Consider the following 11,674-nt stretch of genomic DNA (forward strand, 5'->3'; position numbering starts at 1 on the left):
AAAGCCAAAAAGCCAACCCACTTCCCAAACGGAGGCTTAAAACTGTGTTCGATTGAAAAATTTATGAAGAAATTTTAAAAATAAATAAATAAATAAAATATATTTATAGTACACATAATTTTATATATATATATATATATATATATTTTTTCTTAAATTTCTCTTCAAATATTTTAATTGACCAAACACGGAAAAGAAGTCTTCACGTGTGTTTGCCCAATCAGTGCAAGCCACGTAGCCTATCATACTTGCTGCCGCCAATCACGATCAAGTCCGCGACGTATGAGTCGTCCATCTCAGCTTCCTGCATATATATATATATATATAGGCTCAGATTATTTTTGAAAAAGCAATTGAAAGCTTTGATAGCAGGGGAGGGAGGGAGAGAGAGAGAGCGAGTTACCAAGAAATTTCTTCGTCCCTAGCGTTCTCCAATCATCCCGATCTCACCTGTAAAAATGGTAATTTGTCATGCTATGTTGTTCTCTCACTTCAATTGATTAGCAATGTAATTTTGTTGATTCGATCTGATTGAGTTTTTTGACATTTTTTTTTAAAATTTTAAATCTTCTCTCGAAGGTCTTCAAAGATTTCTTATCATAATAATCATCGATGAATATGTTTAATTGGTAGGAATTGCAGAATGCGATGATTGTATCAACCAATGCCATAGTCTTCCACAATGCCAAAGATTAAGACTATGTTTGGTTGAATTTAAACATTTCTTTTCTCTTTTGAAAAATTTTCAGAAAAAAAGAGCTAATTATTTTATCTTTTCGAGTGCGGGAATAATATTTAGATATATATATATTTTTTAGTGTTTATTTTTGTCAAATTGTTTTCATTTAAAAAAAAAAAATTAAGCAGTAAAACAAGTTCTAATTTTTTTTCAGTTTTCACATGAATTTAATCAGAAAACAAGTTCTAATCATGGTCTAGTTTATTTATTTATTTATCAGTTTTTGCAAATATTTGATTTGTGTTTGGGATTCATTGATTTTTTTTTATTATTATTAATGATATCATTATCATCATCGTTATCATTGTTATAACATCTTTTGTGGTAATGGAAAACATGCAATAGTCTATAACTTTCTTATGCTTCTCAATATTAACCTTGTTAATAGTATGACTGCAAATTAGTAATTGCAGGAAAGATAGGTTGTGTTTGGATCTTAGATTTTGAGTAGTGATGATTTGTGGAGGGAATGGAGAAAGGGAAGAGAAAAAGTGATTAAAGAAATTTTTATTTTTGTCACTTTTTCTTTCCCTCTACAAATAGCTATTCAAATTTAAGATCCACACATAACCTCAATCTTTGTTTTGGACATAAAAAAATTTAGGATGAGGTTATTGGCTTGTATATATATATATATATATCGCTGTAATTTGCCACACAATCCAGAGATGTTTCTAAATCCAAAGGGGTGGGATAGCGGTTGGAGATCCACCAAAACAGTTTTAGGAAATGTATGTAGTTGGTATTCTTTCTAAATAAATACCCACAAATACAAAAGGCATTATAAACAATAGCCATTGTTGCCTAGCTTGTAAATGTGAAATTCCTCTTTTGCTTCATAAACTTAAACACTCCCTTGTTTGAATGTATTGTTATAAATTGTATTTTGCAGACAACATCAAGGCGTCTTGCTGATAGGAAGGTGGGGAAGTTTGAGAAGAACATTACCAGGAGAGGAGCTGTGCCAGAATCAACTACAAAGAAGGGAACTAACTATCCCGTTGGCCCTGTTCTCCTCGGTTTTTTCATATTTGTTGTTGTCGGATCATGTAAGATTTTCCCTTAGTTCCCTTTAATATTCTGGTTTTTCCACACATTCATCACCAACTAACATCTTTTAAATCTTTGAGGGAATAGATTTAAAAAAAAAAAAATTTTTGGTACGACCATATTAAATTTCCCATCTAACTGATTGTACATGTGGGTAATTTTTGTTAAAACTTTAGAAACATATTGTCTGAGTAAATCTTGTTCAGTATAGCAATGATTTCCCTTAATCTCCAGTAAATTATATGTTTGTTTTGATTAAGTTACTGATTTGATAGTTTTATTTTATTTTTATGACAGCTCTGTTTCAGATAGTGAGGACAGCTACAAGCGGAGGCATGGCTTAAGCAAATCGTGTGATGGTGTAGCAAATGGCTACTTCTTGTGATGTGTAACTTCTTGTTAGCATAATTTTAGAGATCGAGCTTTTGTTTACAAGACACACTAGCATTTGTTAATCTATGTTGTGGAAAGTTTGAAAATGAATAAAAATCCCCACCTTCTTACTTTGTCTTATATATATATATATATAGTCTAAGGATGATTAAGAGTCTCTCCTGTGGTTGTATTTGGATTAAGAATTTGATGGATGTGGTTAGTGGCGTAGCCAGGAATTTTCTTTAATGGGGTCATTTAAGAAAGCATCATCAATGTCATATATCATATTTTTAGTTATACATAATCTGTCAACATTAACATTCACATAATACTCTGTAAATTTCATATATTCCCAAATCACATTGACAAAGTAACCCAAACTAGTGAAATTACAAGTAAAAATAAAATATTGGGATATTAACACCATTACTTTAACAAAAATAAGTAAATATCTACACTACTACAATTGTCCACGACGAGTTTTTATTTTCTGAAATTGCTGCATAATGGCCTCATTAGTTATGCTATCAAACAAATCTTTTTCAATATATGTAACCAAACAATCATTCATTCAACTATCATCCATTCTCTTCCGCAATCGATTTTTTATGAATTTCATTGCAGAGAAAGATCTTTCCACAGTTGCAGTTGTGATTACTAGAACCAATGACAGTTTCACAAGCATATAGACCAAAGGATATACAATATCTCTCTTTGTCTTTACTAACTTTTTTGCAAGGTCACCAAAATCTTTCAATTCAAAAAACTCACTGTGTGAGTGCATATCAACAACATAGTTTTCAAGTTGATTCTCAAGTGTCAAGAGGTCCACTGTAGAAAACTCAGATGGATATAATTGAGCAAGACGAACCAATCTCGATTTATCAAAAGAACAAAATGAGTTTCTCGGATTCAAGCAAGCCACACAAATAAGTAACTCAGTATTCAACTCAGCAAAACGACTGTTTAGCTCTTGAAGTTGCATATCTAAAACTGTATAGAATAGCTCAATGCAATAATGGTGTAAATTTGTAATTTGTGGGGCCCTACGTCGCGATCTCCCTGGAAGTATGAATATATCATGCATATTAGAAATAGGGATATCATGCTTTTTGCAAAATAAGGAAATCTCAGTTAATAGAGATTCCCATCCTTCATCTTGCATTGTTTGCAATCGTTGCTTGCACACTTTGACTAGTGACATAGCATTTATAATGTCTTGATCCTTCCTTTGCAAAGCTTGAGATAATTCATTTGCGATTGACAAGACATTTTTCATCAGGTGTAGATTAAAGGAACAATCAAAGGATTCCAATGCACATATAAAAGTACGAGCATCAGCTCTTTGCTCCGAGTATGAGCCATCCTCTTCAACAACTTCAAGAACACTTATCACTGAAGCAAACAAGGCAATCAAGTTTAGAAGTGTTCCATAATGTGATCCCTAACGCGTGTCACCGGCCCGCTTAAGACCAATTTTTTGATTCATCCCTTGCCCACTTTGAATCTCATCATTGCTTAATGATTCTGCAACTTTAGTAGCTTGTGTCTCTCTAAGCAAATCCCGACGGTTACAAGAAGCTCCAACAACATTCAATACATTACTAACCAAATTGAAAAGCGAAGCAATATTAATGTGATTTTTTGCAACAGCTACAAGAGTCAATTGAAGTTGGTGAGCAAAGCAATGAACATGAAACGCTTCTCTATTCTTCTTCGTAATTAAGGACTAAAGACCATTGAATTCACCTTGCATATTACTTGTTCCATCATAACCTTGACCACGTATTCTTGATAAACTTAAACCAAGTTTAGAAAACAATGATTCAATTGCTGCCTTAAGTGATAAAACAGTGGTATCCGCAACATGCATGAGACCAAGAAACCTTTCTATAATGATCCCTCTTTTGTCCACATATCATAAAACAACTACCATTTGTTCTTTAGTTGATACATCACTAGACTCATCGACTAAAATCGCAAAGAACTGATTTTCAATCTCTTCAATGATGGCATTGGTAGTTTCACATGCAGCACAATTTGCTATATCTTTTTGAATCTCAGGTGTAATTAACTTCATATTTTTAGGACCCTTTTGCAAGACAACCTTGTTTATGCTCTCATTGTGATCAGCAAGAAACTGTAAAATCTCTTGGAAATTTCCTCTGTTACTTGAATTCTCTGATTCATCATGACCACGGAAAGCCAACCCTTGGCGTAAAAGGAATCTTACACAGTCAACTGATGCATTTAAGCGAGTCCGATAGTCAATCTTAGCTTGACTTGATTGCTTACGAAAAACTTCTTGGATATGTTGTTTTTGCTTCATTAAATCTTTACACTTCTTCCAAGCTTGGTTATGAGCACTCTTATAATCTCCAACATGAATTGCTAGCCTTTCTTTTTTATTCCAAGATGTGTAGCCTCCAATAACAGAAGTGTCACCTCTGGCTTGTTTTCCAATGTCGACCTTAAATAAGTAACAACACAAACAAAATGCAGCATCTTTTTTTATGCTATACTCTAACCAATTGCCAAACTCTTTAAACCATTTTGGATTAAATCGACGCAAAACCACACCGACATCTCTTTGTGGAAATTTGTGGCTACGAGGTTGACAAGGGCCTTTTAGCAAATATGCCCTTCTAATCTCATCTTGATCATTAGGATGATACTCTGATATTTTTTTACGTAATCCAGGATCTGTGGGAAGAGTTTCCAAGTCAATATGACTTTTCTTGGAAGCAAGTTCTATCTGATCACTACCATAAGTTTCTTGGATAGGAGATGAATCTTGTGACACAATCAATTTTCTCTTTAGAAATTTATTCATAGTGGCTTGCTTGGAAGAATTTTTTATCACAAATTTATCCATAGTAGTAGAACTGATCCTAAAATTTTAATAAGAATAAGATGTATTATTAGATTCACACATCATACAAAAGCAATGATAAAAAACAGATTTATAGCATCCATATATATATATATATATATCCTATAGACTTCCAATTCAAAATACAATGGACAAACACAAATTTATCATATGTAGTTCATAAATAGAATTCAAAATCATCAATATAGTGAACTAGTAAAATTAGAATTTGATGCAAAAGAGTTTAACAGAATGCTTGTTCAAGATCATCAATATTATAAGCCCCAAAATCTGAAAACTTAATAAACCCCAAGAAAAACCCTAGGCATAGTTGTTGTATAATCCCAAATATTGACAAACCCATCATCAACACAATTGAATAACACAGAAAAACGTAGAGAAGGTTTTAGAGTGAAAGAAAGCTAACCTTGGTGCCACAATCAAAGACCAAAGTGCCTAAACTAGATCAAAAGTCTTGGCAATCACAACTACCACAGCGAATGAACAAAGACCCGAATGAATGAACTAGTTGCTGTAACTGGGATGGAACATTGGAGAGAAAAAGAATGAAGGAAGAGAAGAAACAACGTGAGAGTAAGGTAAGAGACACCCAAAGCAATAGTCAAGGGAGAGAACCAAAACTAAAAGTCGCTGTCCAGTCTCCAGAGTAAACAAACGTTTGGTTTATTTCTAGAACTAAAAAGCCTAAATTTCTGAATAATGTTTGATTTTGTTTTTATCTATTGGGGTCAATTTGTAAAAATTTAAATTTTTATTTATTCTACTGGGGTTAATTTGTAAAAATTTAAAATTTTATTTAGACCCACTGAGTTCAATTTGTAAATATTCATAATTTTTTTACATATATCCTATCAAAAATTTGAAGTGACCAAAGCATAGCTACGCCCCTGGATGTGGTGGAAGCACAATTCAAGCATATCTACCTTACTCACTCTTTCATGTGATTGAAGTTTCGATTCACTGAAATGTTTTTAGTATTTGAGGCCATGTTTGTTTTGTTGGATCAGATTACATAAGACTATTAATCTAAGTGTTTGAATTTAAGATTTAAGGAGGGTTTGTTTGCAGAGAGAAAATGAACCAGATTATGTAATACTATTAAGTGTTTTTCTTTTTGTTTTAACAAATGTTTGAATTTAAGATTCAAGGAGGGATTTGTAGAGAGAAAATGAAAGAAAAAAGGGAAGAAAAGTAACAAAAAATTTAGTTGATTTTATTCACATTTCCCTCTATAAATCTCTTTCCAACTCAAGATCCAAAGTCTACGAATTAGGAAGGAAAATGTACTGAATTTTGGTAATTTTTTTGTATTTTTATTATTTAGTGAATTTTTTAAAGATTTTTTTTACGAAAATTATACTTCTTAAGTATTTTTATGTTAGGTGTGTCTAAAAATTTAACAAATTACTTAAAATATTTTTAAAAATTTAATAAAAATAAAAAAATAAAATTTTTTGAAGAGTGTTTTTATAAAACTTAAACCAAACAAAGTGATTAGTAGTAGTGAATAATTGTTTTTCAATGAGTCTTTTCAAATTGCTGGATGGCACATGAGGGGGTTCTTTTTTGATTCAAGGAGAATTATTTTGTTTGGGCAAAAATGATTGACTCATCAATAATTTTTAATAATTTATTTTATATTTTGAATATGTAAGCATATAATGCCTTTATTATAGGGTGAACACACAATTAACATAATGTTTTAAAAAGAAAGAATAATTACTCATGTTTTAGAAAGTTTAATCATAGCAAATAAGACTGTTATTATTGATTGAGTGCACACACAACTACATATCGACGGGATGAAATAATTATTAAGATATCTTGTTAAGGACTCTATTTTTCTTTTTCTTTTTTTCCTGAGCAAGGTTCATCAAACCAAAATAATAATGTCAAATAAATGGTTACTACCAAATCTATAGCGCAGCTCTGTCATTGAAAAAACCAACAAAGCATTAACTACAATGATTAAAGAAGCTTAAATTGTTGTCATTCTCAATATTGTTCCTGATCAATCTCATGTATTCCTAAGCTTTGATTCAACGCTGACAAAGAAAAGGGCCCAAAACTAATAAAAGCAACACCTTCCAATGAGAGCAATCACTATATAACCACTAACATAATAAAATTAGCAAGCATCAAAACAGATCCAAAGTGAAGACAAATCAATTTGAAATAAGAGGAGGGATGGAGCAGCGAAGGAAAGAACAAAGGTCACAAAAATGTAGTATCTTGTTCACAAAAAAGGAACTAATCCATTACAATATGAACAGCTATGAACATGTAGTATTAATTAAAATAATGTATACCACTCTTTTCGCACAACTCTATAAATAGATGAATTGTACCTTTGCGCATTGAACAATTATGTATATTCCTATCACCTTCTTTTTACTTTTCGGACAGAATGTATCAACGGTTTTCCCACGGAACAATCGGACTTCAACCATGCCCATACTGTTACTTAGGGGGCATAAGACTGCTTATGAGCATGGGCACCGGCATGATACAGATTGAGGTGATAAATTGCGTTTGATACCAATTCTTTCAACTCGGGATGTTGAGCAGAAACTATACGGTCTGCCCCTTCAAGAGCAGACAAAACCCGAGCTTTTTCCAAAGCCTCACTATTTCCGGCATGTATTGCTAGGTAGCAGAGGAGATTCAATCCATGGAACTGCAACTGATCACCACGTCTCAACAGTCTCATCAGAGGTAGAACACAATTGAATTCGATCATTGTCTTTGAATGCTCCATACAAAGAAAATTCTCTGGGCAAGCAAACTTCCCAAGCGAAATGGCAGCTTCAGTTGCCACATCTTGGTTCCTATTGCTAAGCTGCTCAACTAGAGGACCAATAACCCTTGTCTCTCTTGCTGGAAAGGTACGAGCCAGTGAACCAATCGATTTTATAGCAGGAATTTGGAGTGATGGACTGTCCAAGTCATTGATCACCCTCAAAAGTTGATCCACAACGGCTTTCGCAGCCGGAGAGTTGGTTTTAAAGGCTGCCCGCCTAAGATCAGCATTGGACCCAGCCGAAGCTGTTATCTCCATAATCGCAATCAAACAATTCAATTGCAACTCCCCTTGTTCCTTCTCAACAAGCTTAGCCAAACAAAGCAGCCCTTTCGTCTCCGTTATCTTCCTACTATTCCACACACTACCCCTAGCAAGCATCGACAAAGCCACAGCACAACTAATTTTCAACTTGTTCTTCACTTCAGGCTTCTCATTCTCTCTCTCTTTCCTATTGTTCCCACCTCGATTACTACCATCTGAATAAAACGACAACGACGAACTCAAATCCCGTCTATGATTATTCAAATTCTTCACCATTTCCTTATTAATTTGAAAAACAGAGTGAATGCTCTGTTTAGCCAATTGAATCTTTGGGTCATCCACAAAAGTCTCGAAAGACAACAATGTCACAAGTGGTCTAATTACATTCTCTCTAGCAAATTCGTCTTGCACAACAAAGTCATGCGCTACCATTGCTGCCACTAAATTCGCTACCCAAATTTGAACCCTCATGGGGGAATCACCCAAAACCTGAACTATAATCGGAACACCGAGTTCATCGGCAATTAAATGAACCCTTTCTTGATCATTAGCCAAGTGAAAAAGCACAGTCGCAGCCGCAATTTGAGCGTCCGGAGACGAGCTCTCTTTCAAGAGCTTCAACAATGGTGGAACCCCACCTTCCTCTGCTATAATCTTCTTGTTACGATCATTATCTTGAGCAACAGAAGCGAGTTGATTTGCAGCTTCAATTCGAATACTCAACTGACCCATTTGAATTGAAGCAATAAAAGACCAAACCCAACTCAGAATAGGATCGTTACTCGCAATTGGGGGTAGAGAAGGAGCAATACCTCCATTAGCAGAGGAATCGAAGTCGAAGACGCTCAAGAGCCACTTCAAATCGCCGATGGAAGCGTCGAGAAGGTTCTGAAGTTTGCGAAAATCGGTTTGGGAAACGATTGTGACGACTCTGCGGAAGATGCTCCGGCGCTTGCACTTGCGGAGGAGGGTTAGAGTTCGGGTGAGGGTTTTGGAGACGTCGGAGACGATGCGGCGGATGGGACGGTCGTAGAGGGAGGAGGAGGAGGAGAAGCGGACGGTGGAGCGGAGCATGTGGGAGATACGGTCGACTTGCTTGCCTAGTTCGATGCAATCGGATTGGAACAACCCGGCCTCCATGGCTGAAGCTTGGATTTGGTCAGAGAGAAGAATTGGAAGGGACAAGACTTCATCGATTCGCTTCTCTTCGTTGCTCGCCATCAGAGACTCACACAATCGATTAGGGTTTTGGGTTGGAATTTCGGCGGCGTCGGCGCGGTTGGTCGGCAATGATACTTTTTGAGTCTTCGCTCCCGCGGGGATGTTTGTGTGTGTGGGGGTGCTTTGCTTTTGTTCTCTTGGAAATTGTGCTTTTGGATTGGAAAATCTTGTTTGTTTGTGTCTGTGTTTGTGTTTGTTTTTTTTTTTTTTTTTTTTTTTTTTGAAAAATTATAAAATAAAAAGAAAATTTTTTAGAAAATTATTTTTCAAGGATTTGTATCTTGATCTTATATTTTAATAAATTCTATTATTTAGATATTTAATTTATTAAATTTTAATTATCATATTTAAGGTATTTTATGGATATTTTAACTCTTATAAATATTTTTTGAACGGTTAACAATTTGATAATGTGAACATTTATATTTTATAATGTGAATATTTACATTGACATGTTAACATTCACATTGATGATAGGCACATTCACATTGACGATGTGAACGTTCACATTGATGGTGTAAACATTAATATCACGAAACATTCACACTATAAATATGAATGTTATTAGGGATATTTTGGTAACTATATCACCCATAAGACTTATTGGAACATAAAAAAATAATGTAAATTAAATAAAAAATAAATAGGTGAAAAAAGATTTATAAAAAAGTGTTCCTAAAATAAAATAAAAAATTTTAGAATGTCACGCTTGTAACAAAATAAATTCGTAAATTTAAATTTTATTAATTTAAATTTAAATTTTTTTATTTACTTTCAATCTAAATCATAATTTTATTTTTTTTGTAAATAAAATCAACGGAATGAAAATAATTTTTTAGTTATTAAACTCAATAATTTTAGATATTTTTTGTACACCTATATTGAGTTTACAACAATGCTAGAGGGCCACAATTTTGGAGGCCACAATGGCTCAAAACTGTCAAAACGACGTCGTTTTGGCATATTTTGCACCCAAAACGACGTTGTTTTGACAGTTTTGAGCCATTGTGGCCACAAAAATTGTGGCCCTCAAACATTTTCCTTGAGCATAATAGCTGAAACATAATTTTGCCATCGATTTTAGTTAATAAAAAAAAATAATTTAGATTAAAATAAATCAAAAAATTATTATTTAAATTGATAAAAATTAAAATTTCAAAATTTATTTTGTTATAAGGGTTAAACTTTGGTCTTTTTTTAATTATTGTTTAAAATATAAAAAATTATTTTTATTTTATTTTTTGTGTTTAAGAAAATAAAAGTAGATATTTTTGGAAAATAAATTATAAAAATAAAAAAATAAAAACACAAAAAAGAGTGATACTTGTTTGTTTATCCATTTTTTATGTGAAAAATATTAAATTATGTATTATATTTTGGTTAAGTTTGGCATCCCTTAAAAAAGTTAAAAAGTTAAAAAGTCAAAAAGTCATTATCATATTTAAGTCACATCATCTTATTTAAGTTACATCACTTTTCTACTATATCACTTCAAACTCAATCCATATTTCATAAAAAGTCAAAAAATATATTTATTTAGATAATTCCAAACAATCCTTTTGTTTTCAGGGACTTTTTTATTGGATAATAATATTATGGATTGACGTCGTGTGAGACGTGCTTTGACTAAAAGCTCATGGGTGCGGCGAATGTATAAATTTACATTTATTATAATTTTTTGGAGAAAATTGCAAAAAGTTGGAAAAAACTAAACAATTTGCAAATAAGTGAAGAATTCGAAATAATTTCAAAAGATGGAGAGGTTCGTTGGTTAACGTTTTCAGTTTTCAGCCTTTTAGTTTATAAAAAACTAAAAAAATAAAATATTTATTTTTGTACAAAATAAATCAAAAATTTGTTTAGTGTATAAAAATATTTCTAAAATAAATAAAAATAGAAAAATATATTTGATAAGTTACAAGAGTTGGTGGTCAAAATGGAGGATAGATAGATGTGGTGATCAGTAGTGGTAAGTGGCTAGAGATGTCTACCGAATTAGTGATTGAATGCTATCAAAGGTTATGAGGTGGCTTTAAAGATGTCAGAAGGTGACTGAAAATTACAATGGTGATCGCCGTCCCATCAGAGAGTCATTGGAAGTTGGCCGAAGCTTGCTACCCAATGGCGGTGGGTGGCGGTGGCCGTGGCCGTGGCGGTGGGGGTGGTGGGTGAGAGAAGAAAGTGAATTTTTTTAAAAAAAAACAAGTGAATACACATTTTTTGTGTTTTTAAAAATTTTGAAATTAATTTCATTTTTTTAAAAAAAATAAAAACAATATAAAAAACAAATTTTCATTTTTAGTCGTCAAAAAAAAAAAAAAAAAAGGGTTAA

At 33.0% G+C, this 11,674-nt stretch overlaps 1 protein-coding gene and 1 pseudogene across 1 annotated transcript; both read right to left on the reverse strand.

Moving 5' to 3' along the window:
* Positions 1–2,484: 2,484 nt before the first annotated feature.
* LOC114301070 (uncharacterized) lies at positions 2,485–5,039 on the reverse strand (annotated as a pseudogene).
* A 2,232-nt stretch (positions 5,040–7,271) lies between these two features.
* Positions 7,272–9,518, reverse strand: LOC114301059 (uncharacterized). The gene has a single exon (XM_028245961.2). It carries the CDS (start codon positions 9,340–9,342, stop codon positions 7,522–7,524), a length of 1,821 nt encoding a protein of 606 aa, XP_028101762.2. The 5' UTR covers positions 9,343–9,518; the 3' UTR covers positions 7,272–7,521.
* Between the last annotated feature and the right edge of the window lie 2,156 nt (positions 9,519–11,674).

Source organism: Camellia sinensis, chromosome 10 (assembly GCF_055761805.1).
Source record: "Camellia sinensis isolate YWXY chromosome 10, ASM5576180v1, whole genome shotgun sequence".
NCBI lineage: Eukaryota > Viridiplantae > Streptophyta > Magnoliopsida > Ericales > Theaceae > Camellia > Camellia sinensis.

Coding starts and splice junctions, on each gene's coding strand:
- LOC114301059 (XM_028245961.2), bottom strand. CDS start 9,342: ATGGCGAGCAACGAAGAGAAGCGAATCGATGAAGTCTTGTCCCTTCCA.